Source organism: Dendrobium catenatum, unplaced genomic scaffold, assembly GCF_001605985.2.
Source record: "Dendrobium catenatum unplaced genomic scaffold, ASM160598v2 fragScaff_scaffold_671, whole genome shotgun sequence".
Lineage (NCBI taxonomy): Eukaryota > Viridiplantae > Streptophyta > Magnoliopsida > Asparagales > Orchidaceae > Dendrobium > Dendrobium catenatum.
The window spans coordinates 672,587-691,354 of NW_021319133.1; the positions used below are offsets into that span (position 1 = coordinate 672,587).

The following is an 18,768-nucleotide window of genomic DNA, read 5'->3' on the forward strand; positions in this document are numbered from 1 at the left end:
GACTTGCAGTGGAAAAAAAATGGTCAAGACTAGATGAGTTTACAATCATCAAAATTAATAATATAATCAGGCTACAACATTGGTTAACTCACAGCTCACTTTTTATTAATTAAAACTGGGGGCTAAATTGAGCTTCTTCGGCATGCTATCATCTACTCATTTTTCACTCTAAAATGCAGTGAAAAAAAAAAAAAAATGCCGTGATTCATCACCAATTGAACGTCATTTTTGCGTGCTTCTGCGAAAGTAACCATATTGGCGTCTTTGTCCTCTTTCGTGCGTTTCTTCGGCAAATCCGTTTGAGATAGAAAAATCACGTAGGTTAACAATGCAATGCCAATATTGGCGTCGCACTGTTCACCCTCCACTGATTTGCAAATTTTTTGCCATTCGAATGGAGCAAACCAGCTACGCCTTACAGTTGTTTGGAGTTATGCTGGAGATGCCCTAATTCTGAGACCTCCCTTTCAGGGGTTGTGGTTTCTAACATTGACGCTTTAAAGTAAATCAAATTCGTGAGTTTTGAACTCTTATATTTATAATTTTCCGCTTAATTCATTGTTATTCTAGAAAAAGTATTTGGGATATCTCCGAGATACAATCATGTCGTTGCATCACAATGGGCTTAGGCTTCATTTGTGACGGCTTTCTAACTATTTTATCATGTAAAAAAATAAAAATTTTAAATTATTGTAGAAAATAGAATCTTAATATAATTTATTTTAAAAGCACAAAAAAATAATGACTAAACATAAATATTAAATGCTAATTTGAAGACATGCACTCTGAAGTCCTATTGGAAGCTACAATAAGAGATTGATCCTAACATATAAAGAAGATTCTGTGATCAGTTTTGAAGTGTATAAGCAATAATTTGGGTATTTTTGACATTAATGATAAGGTGTGTGGCATGAGGGGATGGATATTAGTACAAAAAATGATTGAAAGCAATGAAAAAATAATGATCAAATAAAAATTGTGGTAGTAGCAAATTTTAAGAACCTCTTCTATTGTCACAATTTTATTTTTATTATTTTTTTAAAATGATAAATATTAGAAAAAATTTAAAAAAAATATCTTTCGAGCTTTGCATACGAGTTTGAGTATTTGAGCTGAACTTGAGCATATAAAATTTTCAACGAGCCAAGATCGAGCCTATAATGTGTTAAGCTCAAGTTTAATAAATGAGCTCGAGTCAAGCAAAATGGAGCCAAGTTTAAGTTAAATTTTATTTGGACAACTTTCTTATTGTTTTCTAAAACGACTTTTTACTACAATTATTTTAATTCAAAGAATTTTTGTACTTAAAAAAATTATCTGAAAAAAAACCAAAACAATTTTAAATGAATTAGGCAGAAGCTTCCTTGACTCTTCTAGTTTACACCCCTAGCCAAGGGGAAATTATTGGGTTCGAACAGCGGACGACGTTCGGAGCCCAATAAAAATGCGTTACATCACCTCGTACTCTGTATGAGCTCGGTACTTCACAGTGCCGAGCAGTACTGAGTTCGGTACTGAGAAATACCGAGTTCAATATTACTCGATACTGTAAAGTACCGAACGATAAACTGTGTCCGATATCCGAACCGAATAATCTCTCTTAGCCAAGAATCATCGTCGGACCAAAATGTGAGGGTTGGAAGATAAACCCGATAAGACCCGCTACTGAGGAGAAATGTCGGCTGGTACGTAGAACTCACAGTTATTGGACCAAAATGGTTTTTTACAATGAGCCGGAATGCTGGCCGGGTCTTCTCTTCTCTTGAGCTGGCCCATTGCCGAAGACAATTTCCCGCTACTCTCTATTTTTTTTTTCTTCTCCGAGAAGCAGAACAACCAGGTCGAAAAATCCTCACAAAAGCCCTTCGAATACCCTCTCTCTTCTTCACGCGATCAAGCCAAACCTGGAGTCATCGAGCAAACATGAGCACCGTGGACAAGATGTTGATCAAAGGTATACGGAGCTTCGACCCGGAGAACAAGCATGTCATCGCCTTCTTGAAACCCCTCACCCTCATCGTTGGCCCCAATGGCGCCGGCAAAACCGTACACACACTATCTCTTTCTCTCTCTAACCTTTTTCTCGTTGAAAAAAAGTTCTTGAACTAATCTTTTCTTCCTTTCCTGTGATCGAAGACCATCATTGAATGCCTTAAGCTCGCGTGCAGCGGGGAGCTGCCTCCCAACTCCCGCTCGGGCCACAGCTTTATCCACGACCCCAAGGTCTAACCTCCTAAGCTGAAAACGCTTATTTGATATTTTGGAGTCGGCGGGCTATGCTTGTTATTTACGAAATGGCCTGTTTGATAGGTTTTGGGCGAGACGGAGACTAAGGGGCAGATCAAGCTTCGGTTCAAGACTGCTGCCGGGAAGGATGTGGTGTGCATACGCTCCTTCCAGCTCACACAAAAAGCTTCCAAGATGGAGTTCAAGGCCCTGGAGAGTGTACTCCAAACCATCAATCCCCACACTGCAGAGGTTCTGACGCCACTATCTTTTTCCACTATAAGATTTGTGTGAAATCGAGAGACTTTTATCTTCTCTGATGGACACAACTCTCCTTGGCCTATTGGTTGAGAGCTTAGGCTTCCAACTAAGAGGTCCAAGGTTCGAGTCTTTGTGTATGCGTTGTGTGTGAGTTTGCCTTAAATGGCCTAAATGTCCCAAAAAAAAAATCTTCTCTGATGGAGTTTTTGTTGTTGTTGTCGTGGGGTTTTTGGGTGATTTGCAGAAGGTATGCCTCAGTTATAGATGTGCCGACATGGATAGGGAGATTCCAGCTCTGATGGGTGTCTCCAAAGCTATCCTTGATAATGTCATATTCGTCCACCAGGATGATTCAAATTGGCCGCTACAGGATCCATCAACACTGAAGAAGAAATTTGATGACATATTCTCCGCCACTCGGTATTTTATGTACACTATCTTTGTTCAATTGAGTGTAAGAAGAGATATTGTAAACAGTTTACAGTCTTTATATTTGAACTAAAGGATTCGTCTTTTTCTTTCTTTGACATATGCCCGCCTTTACATTGGCTTTTTTAGTTTTAACGTTCGTTTTATGAGAAAGTATGTGTTGTTGTGCTAACTTGATCGGACAGTAATGCAGGCATAAACCTTGTTGAATGTTTTCTTCTAGGAATGGATTGTGGTTTCTCATGTTGGTTAATTTGTATGTAAATTGTCCCTTTGAAATTTTAGCATACTCCAATATGTAGGTTCTTGATAGGAAATATTTGAGTTCGCAAGTAATCAAAAAGGAAATACTTGAGTTCGCAAGCAAACCTAGCAATAATTGATAAAAACTGCGGGATAATGCAAAAATCTTGATGAAATCAATCCAAAACGATAGATTGTAATAGTGGATTCAATCAAAAGAAAACACAAAGCAAGATACAATTGATCTTCAATTTGAGAGGAGGATCGTTCTTTCCCAATATCTAGATGATGAATCTAGAGCCCAAGACGCCAAAGAAAACTTCAAGAGAATCCAAGAGAACAACGCAAAGCATGCATAATCCTAATCCTAAACAACCCATACTATTAATACATTAATTCCATAATTCAAAGTTCCCTCCAACCCCAAGGAGGGCCGGCTGGGCCGGTTCAGTGAGAACCGGCCTAACAGTTCTTCATCTTGTGTCCTAAGATATTAACTTAACTGCATATCTACTGCCTGTTTTGTTAACTCACACTGCCCTTGTCCTTTGCTTGTAAATGTTGATGTTACAGGAAACACATGAAGGATTGCAGCTAATTAATTTATTGATTTTTCAGTATGTGATGTCTGAAATGCTTATCACTGGAAAAATGATTATTGGAACTTTATATGTTAATCTAATGGTAAACTGACCAAAAAACCAATAACAAACAAAATGGACCTGTGAGGATATATTTGCTGGTGCTGCAAGGCTAAAATTTTTATAGCGCCCGGATAGTTAAAAAGGCTGTATGTGTCAGGTAAACAGATGATCTAATTTTACATTGGGCTGGGGATGTATACAGGGAATTTGTGTGAGGCATTAATAAACCAATCAAAATCTTGCATGCCCTTGAGAGAAAACTGTTAGGAAACAAATAAGTAAAAGATTTTTCTTCTTGATGAGATTCTGTTTCGTAGGTAATAAAATTTTCATTTAAGGGTTCAAATGCTTGAGTAATTACTGGAGTGTTGGTAGAAATTCAAGTTTATATTCTTCCTTCCTTCCATTTAATGGAGGAAAATCTTCCTAGCCAATTTTTAAGTTTAGAAGGGTGACTGTAACAAGATTTTATTGATTACTTTTATGGGTTTCCTTTTTTAGGTCAATTCTATGGAACTTTTGTGCCCATGGTATCTATTTTACTTTCCTTTGTCCTAAGATACTTGTCTTTTGTATCTCTCCGAATATTTGTTATTGGCTGTATCATCACTTTTGTCTCTAACCTTCAACTGCTTCTTTCTAGTTACACGAAAGCCTTGGAGGTCATAAAAAAGCTTCACAAGGATCAAGCACAGGAAATAAAGACATATAAACTGAAATTGGAGAATCTCCAAACTCTTAAAGATGCAGCATATAAGGTTATTTTGGCTTATTTTCTAGTTAACTTTCATTTCAGGCCTTTTATAATCACTTTGTTTTAAAATTGTATTGTTTTTGTCATATGTCGAGATATAATATCTAAGTAATGGAATTTAGTTCAAACTAATTTCCATGTTCTATCTCTTTCCACTTTTACATTTTTTGGCAATTGAGTCTTTCATGCTATAGTTGTTGCCTTCCACATGGTATACCACATGAAACTGATTCATATCTTAACACCATTGAATTAAATGACTCATATGAACTAAGAACAATTGAAATATGATAATAAAAGAGCTGGGGAATTTTATGATTTTTTTTTGGCTCTTTTTAGGATATCCACACATTATAAATAGCAGATCGTTTAGATAAGAACACTTTATTGTTTGTTTTAAGGGTAAAACTTGGTTTTGAAATTTTTTTTGTTATTGTCGATTATTTTAGTTCAAAATTTATATTTAATATGGATTTGAAATCTTCTTAATAAAGTGTTATAAACATCACTATATGACAATAATCGATAGTCGTGCCTGGGCTTATGGGTTTCAAGTCTAGTAAGTCTTTGGAGACTATTGCATCAGATACTAAAAGAAGTGAATGTCTCTCCCCATGATGGCCCCTTTCAGTTGAGCATATAACATGACAGAGGCAGGTATGTCACTATGTCTTAACTGACTAAATTTTTTTTTAACACCCATTATAGAACTCTACCCATCATAATAAAGTGGGTGATAAACTCAATCACTTGAATGATTCAAACTTGAACATGCACCATAACTCTTGACTTGTAAAGATCCAATAAGTTAATGCCAGATCATTATACGAAAGTATTCTAAAATATTTCATTTATTCAACTATAGAACTTCTAATTATCATGATGTTTACATTCATAACATCAACTTTTCATCATATATATTGCTTTAGCATGCTTCATATATTACATTAAAATAATTCATTAAAACATAGGGTAGTAAGTTAAAAATTTGATGCTCATTCAATCTCGAACTGCTCCTTTCCTAAAAAGTAGTAGAGCCTTATAAAAATATGATGGCTATGAAGTTTAAGATCGAGAAGTTTGATATCTCATGGTGTTTTGAGTTTTGGAGGACCAAGATTTGTAGTATTCCAATTCAATTGGGTATTATGAAAGGACTTATAGGGCACTAAAATATGTTTAGCAATGGTGAAGACAATAAGGTTAAGATGGATGAAAATTCTCTGTTGACTATTTTGTCTGGCGGATGAAGTCCTAATGGGGCTAATGATGGAGCGATTGTAAAGTACTTGTTCATTCTTTTATTAAACCATTTTTGCTTCAACCACTTTAATTCCTAACAAGCACAGGTAAAGAATAATAGGTTATTTGTTCGACAAGTTGTCCTAAAAGGAGCCAAATGAATAAAGTGTATTATAGTTTTAACAATTTGGTGCTGTTATACTCTACTTTACGAAACTCTTGCATGGTGGTTTTATAGTTATGTTGTAATACATTATACTTTTTTGGAGGATACTTTTCTTGTAAGATGCATCATCTCTGATAATTATTATAAATTACATTCATAAATATATGTTGTATTGCAATTGATTTGATGTGAGTGAATCTCAAATGGTTTTGTTTTTGTAATTTAACATGAAACTCATAAAGATCAATCTCCGATCATCATCACTATACCACCATATATACCCCTTATTATATATTGATGAAAATCTTTATGTTATTCTCGTTAGAAGCATTATATCAAACAATTATTTGCGTGCAACTAATTTATTTTCTTTCAATTACTTGATTTTTATTGTTTACTTCAGTAATTGAGAACATGCTAGTAATGATGGCCTTTATTGGGATGTATTTTATTTTGTAGCATTAGGTTAGTTTATTTGATTTAGCATGATTTCAATCTGGGTTCTATTTAGGTTAATTTTTATGGCGGCATTTGATTTGAAGAATAACGCGGCTATTGGGTTTGAAGTTGGTTCACTGTTAATTTTGATATGTTGGTGAGTGTGTTTGTGGGTTGTTGTTAGAGTTTTGGAGGCGGTATAATAGATGAGATCACCCTTTGTGATGAAATTGGGTTTTATATGTGGAAAGTAATTAAAAAGAGCTGAATTGCAGTTTCTGTTGTTTTGAAAGACGAAAGTTGGCCTTATCTAATACTATTCTAAGGGAGGCGTTGGTTTTTGGTGTCATCTCCTCTTGGATTTTATTCTAGCTGCTATGTTGTTTTATTTAGAGCCCGTGTTCTTGTGATTTTTGTTGTATTGGAAGTTTTGGTTTTGTCCAAAACATGCATCATAAGTTTCTTCTGAGTTCCATGCTTTTCTCTTTGTGTTAGTATGCTTCCTAAAGAATTATTAAAGGTTCAAGTTTGTCCGACTGTTTTGTGTAAGAATTATGAATTTTAAAATATGGTTTGAATTAATTTAATCTTTTGTGCATTTTAATTTAAATGTAGATTAGGTATATATTCTATTCTATGCCAAACTATATTTGCTAGTGTAGGGGATAAAGAGTCTATAAGCAAATGTAATACTACATGTAGTTGAACAACTTTGGCCATATAAACATTTTTTCCCATATTCAATATCGTGAGTGTAAGTTGGATATGCGATTCTTTTTGCGATAAAAGTGTGACTGCATAATTTCGGGGAACTCGCCTCGTATCGGTTGGAGGACTTATTTCTCTTATTTTGGTACTTCACTCCTTATTTTTTATTTTATCTATATTATTTGATATTTAATTGGTTAGTGCTCTTGATATTTTTTAAAGTTTGGCTCATCAGAAATTCAATTTTTTGGAAATCCAATTACAATTGCGCATTGCATTTATGTGGTTCTAAATCCTTGTTGAATTCTCATATTATTGCAATCATGTAGTTATGGGTGGGTTTTAATTCAAGTTTTGCTTGTATACTCTAAAAGAAAGTAAGTTGTTGAAATAAGTGATGGCTTGTGATCTATGAATTGTTGAGTTCCTTAGTATAGATTTATACTATTTATCATATTAATTACATTAGAAAATTCTGATCCCAAGCTGTCCCCTCGGTTGTTGCTGATGATTAATTTTTCTCTTTGCCTGGCTCATAAAAGTGTATGGTTCTATAAGCCATTTCGTTTCAACCGATTTCTTATCCGTAATACTGGTATTATCTTCTTTGACTTATTGTAATATTTTAAATTCAATTATCTAAAAATCAAAACTTTTGAACTGATTTCTTAGCACTGACACTATTATTATCTTCTTTCAGCTAAAGCAATTTAACCAGTTTTAAGGTGCTTGGGTTAAGTCATGATTCATCTGATATGTGCTACTGATCATGTCTGTTTTTTTTTAGGTGTGAGAGTTGATTGTCCAAGTTTGACTATCTTTTTAAGTAACTTTGCAGAGGACATGTTATGTCATGATAAAAATGTTTCATTCACTTAACAATTGCCATTTTACAGCTCCGTAACAGCATCTCTCAAGATGAAGAAAAAATTGAATCTCTAAAAATTCAAATTAAGGAATGGGAGAGGAGTATTCAAGGTGTTGAGAGTAAAATCCTTCATGGAGAAACTACCTTAAAAGAGTTGCGTAAACTTCAGGATCAGATATCGTCCCATACTACTGCAAGAAGCACTTTGTTTAAACTTCAACAGACTCAATATGCTGCCCTTGCCGAGGAAAATGAAGGTTTTGTCCTCATGCTGATCAACTAAAGAAATTTAATGCTTCAGATCTACTTATCTTTGAACACAAGATCTTTATAGAAGTTTTTTGTCAAACGATGGAGTTCCATGCATTATAATATCTTTTTACTGCTCCAAAAAGTTTGGCTAAGCTGTACTTTTTAATGATCAGAGTCTGACCATTTGTTGAAAGATTTATGTGTTTGTTATAATTAAAAATTAAACACTAGTATTGAAGTTGCTGTATAATGCTGCATGCCTATTCTATCGAAGTCATAATTTCAAAAACTTTTGGGTAATGCATATACTAATAAATAAGTCTTTGATTTGCACTCTTGGTTGTGCGATGCTTAGCCAAAGTGATAATGCTTACGTGTTAGATTTGCCTGTAGATTTTGGCATTAGTCCCTCCTTTAACATTAGGATTTAGTAGCCTACGAGGGACCATATTTTAACCCACCCAATCCACTATATTATGAGCATTGTGTGAACCCACCTTGTGAGCATCCTAGCCTACCTCCACTTCCCAATTTACCCAATTCACCCAATGAGGATAAGATTGACATGATCGTAAGTGATGAAATCGTTTCCACAAAGGAAGACGAACAAAGAAGATATCTAGTTAAGTGGAGAGGTAAGCCCGAAACTGAGAATACTTGACTAGATCATGAGGAGCTGTAGAAGATTGATCTAGATATATTAGAGCTGTATGAGAGTTCACATGACGCCTACTCGACGAGGTCGAGATCTCTCCCACCTCGGGAGAATGATGGGGACATCAATGTTTGGAAAGTTTATCATAGAAGGCGTCGTAGGTCGACAACCACGATTGAATCGTTATATTATTAGTTGTTATATATGTACATACATATATATATATGTACATACATATATATATATATATGGCTCTCTTCCCCCCTTGTAAGGGAATGATGATTATTTTTTAATGAATTTTGATTTTAGCTTTCTTCTCTTATGTGAGAGTGATTGAGTGAGCGTGGTGAAGCTTTAGGAGAAGGCAAATGAAGTACCCAACAGCCCATTAAAGCGAGATCTTATTTTTCCCCTTGTATCTCTTCCCCTTTCCCTCCTTCCTCCCTATTCGTTGGTCAACCCCTTTCCCCTTCTACCGTCCACGGCAAGCCCACCACCACCACCTCTCCATCAAAGTTCCCAATCTAAAATTTCATATATGAAATTTTGACTTTTGGGTTTCCAATTGGACCCCACTTGTCCCTTAAAGAACTCTTCAGGTTAATTAATGGGAAGTTAACCCATTAATTGCCTCTCCTTATCTTAGTTTTCAAAATTAGTTAAGAATTGGAAAAGTCACAACCCCTTCCCTTTCCCCATGGTTGGCTCACTCTTTGAACTCTTCATGTTAATTAATGAGAAGTTGATCAATTAATTTCCTCTCCTTATTTTCATTCTCAAATCTAGTTGGGAATTGAAAAATCCACATCCCCTTCGCTTTCCCCATGGTTGAACCACTATTGGAACCCTTCAAGTTAATTAATGGGAAGTTGATCAATTAATTGCAAAGTTAACTTTATCTTTTCCCTTTCTCAAAATAATTTTTTTCATTTTCCAATTCCACTCTCTCCCATTCCCATAAGCCCCACCGCTCTAATTAACCTCATACCATTCCTAATCTCACCCAAATAGCAAAAACCGTGGCTTCCCTCCTTCCAAATTTCAGCCAACATCTATTCTTCTCCATTGTGGAGCAAGACACAAGGAAGGCACTACGGAGCAATCATTTGAAGATCAACGGGCTGAGAACCCACCACATCTGAAGGAAGCTTCCCTGCGACACAAATACCTAAGTCATTCTACTCTTACTTCATACATTTAAGTAGATAGTTTTGAAGTCCAATTCTCTGAGGCATCACTACTTTCATGTTAATTTAAATCCGCTAGCTTCTTAAATCATTGAGTGCATTATTTTATAGTGACTAATCTATTTAAATGTTGGATCTTTTTGCCAACCCATGTTAGCTAAGTTGTTGATTTGATTTATCCTTCTTGAATTCTAGAACTTTGGTTGTGGTTACTTGCTATTTGTGGACTGCCTTTCTTACTTGTTTGAAGCTTGTTTTAAGCATCCCCATGATTATTAGCTTGCTGATTTTAAATTTAACTTATGTTTAATTTCATAATATAAGTCTTCACATGCTAGTCCTACATCATTTGGTATTAGGGCATGGTTATCTTAGTTACATGTGCTAGGATCCATCATATTTACCTTCATTTTAGCCTCTAGTTGCATTTCTACATCAACATATCATTGACCTTTACTTGTATGTCATTTTGTTTGCAAAGTTTAGGTGTTGTCCACTTTCTGTTAACACTTAGTGTGTCACCTAGTTTTCATATCATGGACCCTGACAACCTTGATAGAGCTAGGAGCCTACCCTCTCTTGATTGGAGATGATTTGGGCCATAATGAGGGTCACCCCTGTGCCCCTTAACCTCCCTAACAACCTAGGCAGGACCGAGACCTACCTCGTGGTTCAGAAAATGTGTTTGGTCATGAGGCTCATCATGTGCATGAATGACACCCCCATGGCCCCCACTATGCCCATCACATCAAGCTAGGTAGAACTCTGAGTACCATATGCGTGATCCGGATGCTCTCCTTTTAAAGAACATCATGATAGATGCCCCGACCTTTGACGATAGCCTTGATCTTCAGATCTTCCTTAATTGGATCAAAGGCATAGATAGCTTCTTTAAGTGGTACAACATCTTAGAGGAGCGCAAAGTTAGATTTGCGGGATGAAATTGATTGGTAGGGCCAGTCATTATTGGATCAACTTAGAAAGCCTTAGGGAGTTTCGTGGTGAGTACCCTATTATCGACTGGAGAGTCATGAAGCATGAGCTTCGGCAAAAGTACCTCCCACCTTTCTTTTTCTCTTGACTCTTTGATCGGTGGAATATATTGACTTAGGGTAGCAAATTTGTGGGGGACTATATTTTTGCATTTGATGATTTCATGATTCGATGCACTGGTGAGACCACTACCACACCTACCTAGATTTTGTCCATGTTTCGTGATGGGTTGCGTGAGGATCTTCGCGACAAACTATTTGTTTAAAAACATTACTACCTTGGAAAGTTTCTACAATTTGGTACTTGACCTTGCCCATTAATAGGATGTCAAATCCTCTTTTTGACCCTCTGGGAGCTTGGGCCCCTATGCCTCTACCTCTAGACCGCCTCTTAGCCCTGCTAGCTGAACCCCTGTTGGTTTACCCCAGTTCCGTCCTGATAATAAGGGCAAGCCTCCAGTCCTTGATTCACCTAAGGTCCACCTAGGGACCAAGTGCTTTAGATGCCAAGGATATTGCCATATTGCCTCCTAGTGTTTTAGCTCTTATAAGGTCATTATTATTGAGGAGATTACTAAAGATGACACTAAGCTTGAGGCTGACCTCATTCACCAGGTAGATACTGATGGTGAATTCTTTGATGATGGTGAGGATGATATTGATGTCATCCCTTGCATCTAGAAATGGGACCCCTCTCCCCTATATGTGTTGTGAGATGTGCACTGTCACACCCTCGATCTGCTGATGATTGGCGTAGGACTTCGATTTTTCACACCTACACCAAATTAAAAGATAAAAATTGCAAAGTCGTCATCGATAGCGACGATTGCATTAATGCTGTCTCGTCCAGCTTAGTGGCCAGCCTTGCCTTGTCTGCTGTTCCTCACCCGGCTTGGGTCAACTCCACTGCTTTGGAGTTGAAGGAACGAAACCTCATACATATATCCTTTTCTGATTATAAGGAGAATGTTTGGTGTGATATCATCGTTATGGATGTGGGTCAGGTTATCTTGGGCCACCCCTGACTTTTTGATAATGATATTCAAATTTATGGTCGTTCAAACATCTGTGTGTTTGAACATGGTGGCAAGAAGATTAAGCTGTTGCCTAGTCAGCTAAAGTCTAATGATGAACCTAAATTCAACCCTGTGAAACCTTGTAAAGGGCCCAACCTTGTACCTGCCAAGATTATTGATTCTTGTGTCGCCCAAGGCGCTCCCCTTTATGCCTTAGTGGGTCGTGAGGTTACTGAGGAGCCTGATAGGCCCATTCCTCAAGAGGTCCAGTCCATCCTTCTAGGCTTTTCTAATATTTTTTCCTGAGGAACTTCCTAACCAGTTACCACCTTTGAGGGATATACAACATGCCATTGGCCTTGTCCCAAATGCTTCCCTCCCCAACTTGGCGTCATTACCATATGACATATGAATCCCACTGAGCATGTTGAGCTCAAGAGGCAGGTGGATGAACTCCTATAACGGGGTTTCATCAAAGAGAGTATGAGTCCTTGTGTTGTTCTAACCCTTCTTACCCCCAAGAAGGATGGTACATGGAGGATGTATGTTAATAGTCGTGCTATCAACAAAATCACTGTCAAGTATCGTTTCCCTATCTCTAGTCTGGATGACATATTGAATATGATGTCTGGAGCCACTTTATTCTCCAAAATCAATCTTAAGAGTGGATACCATCATATCAGGATTCGTCTTGGGGATGAGTGGAAGACAACTTTCAAGACCAAAGATGGTCTCTATGAGTGGTTGGTCATGCCATTCGAATTGAGTAATGCCCCAAGTACTTTCATGAAAGTCATGACCCAGGTGCTGAAACCCTTCATGGGTAAGTTTGTTGTCGTCTATTTCGATGACATTCTTATCTATAGTCGATCTATCGACCAACACTTGGACCATCTCAGCTAGGTATGTGAGGTTATGAGGAAGAAATAACTATATGCTAAATCTAAGAAGTGCATCTTCCTCACTGACCATTTTGTGTTTTTGGGCTTCATAGTTTTAGCCTGTGGGGTCTCTGCTGACCCTGAGAAGGTAAAAGCAATAGCTAAATGGCCTGTTCCCAGGAACATTCGGGAAGTAGGAGCTTTCATGGCTTAGCTACTTTTATTGGAGGTTCATTAGGAACTTCAACTCCATTGTATCCCCCATCATCGATTGTCTAAAGAAAGGAGAATTACAGTGGTCTGTGGCTGGCACCAGAGCCTTTGATGCGATTAAATAAAAGATGGTGGAAGCCCCTATGTTGAGACTTCGTGACTTTTCCAAAGTCTTTGAAGTGTCATGTGATGCTTCAGGAGTTGGTATTGGAAGGGTCCTATACCAAGGGGGTCACCCTGTGGCCTATTTTAGTGAGAAGCTGAATGAAATTCGCAAACGGTACTCCACATATGACAAGAAGTTTTATGTTGTGTTTCAGTCTCTGAGATATTTGCTACACTATTTGCTCCCGCAAGAGTTCGCCATCTTTTCTGATCATGAAGCTCTTCATTGCATAGACTCCTAGAAGAAGCTGAATGCTCGCCATGGCAGATGGGCTGAATTCCTCCAAGAATACACCTGTACCCTTAGGCATAAGGCTGAAGTTGAGAACAAAACTGCTGATGCTCTTAGTTGTTGTATGATGATTATTGTCAAGATGAGGGTAGAAGTTACTGGATTTGAACAGTTGAAGGAAGAATATTTAGAGTGTCCTAACTTCAAGGAGATTTACTCCATCCTCTCCATAGGCCCTGAGCGCATTGTTAATGATTATCTCATTGAGGATGGGTATCAATTTAGATCCTAGAAGCTCTGCATCTCGTGCACCTCCCTTAGGAAATTTCTAGTTTTTGGGAATAAAAAAAGATAAAGTTAACTTTGCAATTAATGGGTCAACTTCCCATTAATTAACTTGAAGAGTTTCAAAAGTGGGCCAATCATGGGAAAAGGAAAGGGGTTGTGGCTTTTTTAATTCCCAATTAGTTTTGAGAATGAAAATATGGAGAGGCAATTAATGGGTCAACTTCCTATTAAATAACATGAAGAGTTCCAAGAGTGGGCCAACCATGAGGAAAGGGAAGGGGTTGTGGCTTTTTTAATTCCCATCTAATTTTAAAAATGATGATAATGAGAGGCAATTAATGGGTCAACTTCCCATTAATTAACATGAAGAGTTCTAAGGGACAAATGGGGTCCAATTGGAATCCCAATGATCAAAATTTCAGATTTGGGAAATTTTGGATTGGGAACTTGGATGGGGATGAGGAGGTGGTGGTGGGCTTGTCGTGGGCGGTGGAAGGGGAAGGGGGTTGACCGGTGGTCTATGTTGCACGGATACTCCTATTTACAAGGCGTGCAATGTCGGACACGTGTCAGATACAGATACGCCTCCGATACGGCATAGATACGTGTCGGATACGGCTTTGCCGTGTCCAATTAAAATATTATTTAAATTTGACTGGACACGCGTATTGGATACGCGTGTCCTATTAAAAAAAACACGGAGCCGCAATTTACCTTATTCTTTTCGGCTTTCCACCGTTTCCGCTCAATATCCATATTCATTTATGCGGCTGAAACATTTCAAAGAGCTAGGTTTTTTGTTTCCACACAAGTGTTCATCTTCTTCGTTATAGTTGAAGGAGCGGCTCGATGACGCGAGCATAGAAGCAAACAGGATCATCCTTTGTCGACAACGAGTCTTGAAGACGGGAGCATTAAAGTCGATAGAATCATCCTTCGTCGACAGAGCGGCTTGACAACACGAATAGTGAAGGCGACGTGAACAGTGAAGGTTCATTTTCTTCGTCGTTCTTCGTTTTCTTAATCATTGGCTCGGTATCGAAACTCGGTACCGAACGCTACTGGACCTTAGTATTGCTCAGTACTGCTCGATACCGAGCGGTACTGGAACTCGGTACCACTCGGTATTGGAACTCGGTACCGCTCGGTACTGTAACTCGGTATTGCTCGGTACTACTCGGTACAGAGCGTTATTGGAACTCAGTACTGCTCGGTATTGGAACTCGGTACCGCTCGGTATTGGAACTCAGTACTGCTTGGTATTAGAACTCAGTACTGCTCGGTATTAGAACTCGGTACCGCTCAGTATCCTGTATTTTTATGTGCTGAAATTTCATATCATTCCTTCTATTGAATAGTTGTAATTTCATGTGCTGGAAATTTATCTTCTTGTTTTTGTTGATATACTAGACATTTAAATATTTAATGCTTACTTTTATTTCAATTTTTTTGTCATTTCAAATATATATATTTTCAGTTTCCAGCCCCACTCTCTCCCATTCCCCTAAGCCTCACTACTCTAATTAATCTCATACCATTCCTAATCTCCCCCAAATTGCAAAAACCGTGGCTTTACTCCTAAATATTGGCCAGCATCTCTTCTTCTTCACTGTGAACCAAGACACATGGAAGGCACTACGGAGCAACCATTTGAAGATCAACCAGCCAAGATCCCACCACATATGAAGGAAGCTTCCCTGCGACGCAAATGCTTAAGTCTTTCTACTCTTACTTCATACATTTAAGTAGATAGCTTTGAAGTCCAATTCTCTGTGGCATCACTACTTTCATGTTAATTTAAATCCGCTAGCTTCTTAAATCATTGAGTGCATGGTTCTCGTAGTGACTGATCTATGTTAAATGTTGGATCTTTTTGTCAACCCATGTTAGCTAAGTTGTTGATTTGATTTATCCTTCTTGAATTCTAGAACTTTGGTTGTGGCTAATTGCTATTTTTGAATTGCCTTTCTTACTTGTTTGAAACTTGTTTTAAGCATCCCATGATTATTAGCTTGCTGATTTTAACGTATGTTTAATTTCATATGTAAGTCTTCACATGCTATTCCTACATCATAAAGTTACATAGCAGGAAAAAACAGCACGGAACAATTTAACAATAAACATAATTCAAAATTATTAAATATATATGAGAAATATATGCATGGATACACCAATGAAGGAAAATTGTACTTTGTAATTTGAGGATCATTGAAGCTAGCTCTGCATAGAATAAAATGCTCAGAGGTGCTGGGCAGATTTGAGCTGTGCTCTTGTGTGGAGAAGTGCACTTGGTAGAAGGTTTTAAGCGCTACATTTTTTTTCCTTGTTTTGTTGAATCCTTGGCTTGCTTTTCTTTCGTAGATTTTTTTGCCACACTTTAGTATTATTATCTCTTGGCTGTGTGCTGAGGCTTCTGCAGGTTCTTCTGATTTTTATGGTCTTCTCCATTGACTTTTGCTAAGTTTCACCTTACCCATGGTTATTCCACATCCTAAAGTAAACTAGTTCTGAAACATTGAATGATAATACCGTCTTGTGCTTCCATCTGTACCTTACAGTGGTTCTTGTAACAATGATAATACTCATTCCTAAGGTTAGACTATCAGTTTTCACAATAATAAACACATCTTGCTATTTAATGCACATCTTCTGTAAGTATTTGTCGGTAGTTTACTTGCTTTTGCCTAGTAGCACTGTTTGATATTTGTCTTCATTTAATTTGGCTTGCATAATTAGATTGGGAAGTTATTTGAGAATTTTTTTTGTATACCTTATTTTTACAGAAACATGTTATGTTAATGCAAGTCGTTCACCTTATTGAAGAGCTGCACTCTCTACTCTGCTTTGAAGTGTAAAGATCGCAAGCACTTTGCTTTTTTGAAAAATTGAACAACCTTCCTCTCTTTTCTTCTACTTGGTTAGATACTGACGAGGAGTTAAAAGAATGGCAAACAAAATTTGAAGAAAAGATAGCACTGTTTGAATCTAAAATAAGTAAGCGGGAGAGGGAGATGAGCGATGAAGAGACCAAAAGTTCTTTACTTTCACAGGCAATCAATGATTCTATGCGGGAGATTGGAAAGCTTCAGGCTGAAAGTGATGTAATGTTCCATGCTTTTGCTTGATATTCTCTGATCACTTCAATAGAATGTGGTTTTTAATGATTCTTTATTTTCTAGGCAAACATGTCAGTGAAGCGAGAATATGATTCAACAATTCAAAGAATTTTTGTGAAGTACAACGTTGGATCCCTACCAGATGCTCCTTTCAGCATTGAGCAGGCAAACAACCTTACAAATAAAATAAGAACAAGGTTGTTCGTTCTTGAAAAAGATTTACAAGAGAGGAAGGTAATCTTTAATTATTCCAAAGTCATCACCGTAATTTTGTTCCTTGGAAATAATATTAGAAAAATTTATGATTGGAAATGCTTATTATGCTTTTGAAAAATCAAGATGCCCTTCGGGACCCTCTTCTCCCGTTTTCTCATATTTCAGCTCCTACACAATGTTGTGTTGTGAGAAACAGATGTTAGATGCTATATTCTTGTAAAAAGGGTATTCATTCTCGACCAGTGCTGTAGTAGATTTCATATTTCCATGCAGAATATCTATATAAAAAAAAATCTGTTAAAATAAAACTAACAAAATCTGTTAAAAAGACAATAATAGAAAGCTAAAATAAAATATAAATTCTTAAAAGAAAGTAAAGAAAAGCTAATTAAACAAAAAGAAAAGAAATATAAGGTTAAAAAAAGAAAATATAGTAAGAGAAAATAAAAATTTCCAATATAAGAAATAAAAAAATTATTTAAATAATAAGACCTGTATATTCATATTTTAAGATTACTCCATTGTTTGTCTTATTTATTTCCAATTCATTAGGAAATGGAAGTGTACTTGTTAGTGAAATAAACCAGAAGGTTTTTTTTGCATCATATGAAAAAACAAATAGATGTTACCTTTGAATGCATTTTGATTTTTTGTTTGTTAAATCAACTGTTATTTGATGCTTGTGAAACCTAGAACGGGAAATTTAAATTATTTTAGTTTTACTTTTGAGGCATAATTTTCTGCTATAAAAAGTCTGCTAGTTTATAATTTTGATTTATATATTTTTTTGTAATAGTGCTTAATCTGCATGTTTATTGAATCAGAGTCAAGTTGAAGGATGGAAAACTTGTCATTGGCATACACCATCATTGAATAGTTACTGATTATTTCTGAAATCTGCTTACTGGGTCTCTTTGGATTCAAACGTGTTACTGAAAATATTTTTATTCTTGCAGAAATCTAATGAAGTAGAACTCAAACTTTTGTGGGAGCGCTATGTTACAATGAATACTCGTTGTAGTGAAATTGAAGGTCAAAAGCAAGCTAAGATTCAATCTAAGGTAGTTTACTATTCCATGAATACTGATATTTGTATCTAAATTACATTTTTTATCCATTATATTGGTAATCATTAATGCTTATATGTTCTTTCAGGTTGGTATATCAAACCGCATCAAAGAGAGAGAGACAGAGCGTGATCTTGCAGAACAAGAGCTGTCAAGCCTTAACCTGTCACATATAGATGAAAGGGAAAGAAACCTGGTGCACATTTCTATACATTTGAAACTACTTTTGCTTAACTTGTTCTATTCAATAGGAGAGTCTGAAACAATTATCCTTTCTATGAAGCAAATAGAGGTTGAGAGGAAGACTCTGGTACTAGGGGAAAAAGATTTTGAGTCTGCCATAAATCAAAAGAGAACAGAAATATTTAGCTTGGAACAAAAAATTAGAGCTCTTTATCGTGAAAAGGATGTTATGGCAAGCGATTCAGAAGATCGAGTTAAGCTAGATTTGAAGAAGGAAGAATTTGAAAGCTGCAAGAGAAAGCAGAAAAAAATGCAAGTTCTCTTCC

General features: G+C 36.7%; 1 protein-coding gene across 1 annotated transcript in view; it reads left to right on the plus strand.

Annotated features, from left to right (window-relative positions):
- Positions 1-1,761: 1,761 nt before the first annotated feature.
- Positions 1,762-18,768, plus strand: part of LOC110105633 (DNA repair protein RAD50) — a 54,428-nt gene continuing 37,421 nt past the window's right edge. Inside the window, exons 1-11 of the mRNA XM_020835212.2 lie at positions 1,762-2,046; positions 2,137-2,223; positions 2,311-2,478; positions 2,732-2,907; positions 4,447-4,561; positions 8,008-8,236; positions 16,783-16,961; positions 17,040-17,210; positions 18,149-18,253; positions 18,348-18,455; positions 18,543-18,754. Of these exons, the coding sequence (XP_020690871.2) occupies positions 1,924-2,046; positions 2,137-2,223; positions 2,311-2,478; positions 2,732-2,907; positions 4,447-4,561; positions 8,008-8,236; positions 16,783-16,961; positions 17,040-17,210; positions 18,149-18,253; positions 18,348-18,455; positions 18,543-18,754 (1,673 nt within the window). The 5' untranslated portion in view covers positions 1,762-1,923. The remainder of the gene's footprint in view (positions 2,047-2,136; positions 2,224-2,310; positions 2,479-2,731; positions 2,908-4,446; positions 4,562-8,007; positions 8,237-16,782; positions 16,962-17,039; positions 17,211-18,148; positions 18,254-18,347; positions 18,456-18,542; positions 18,755-18,768) is intronic.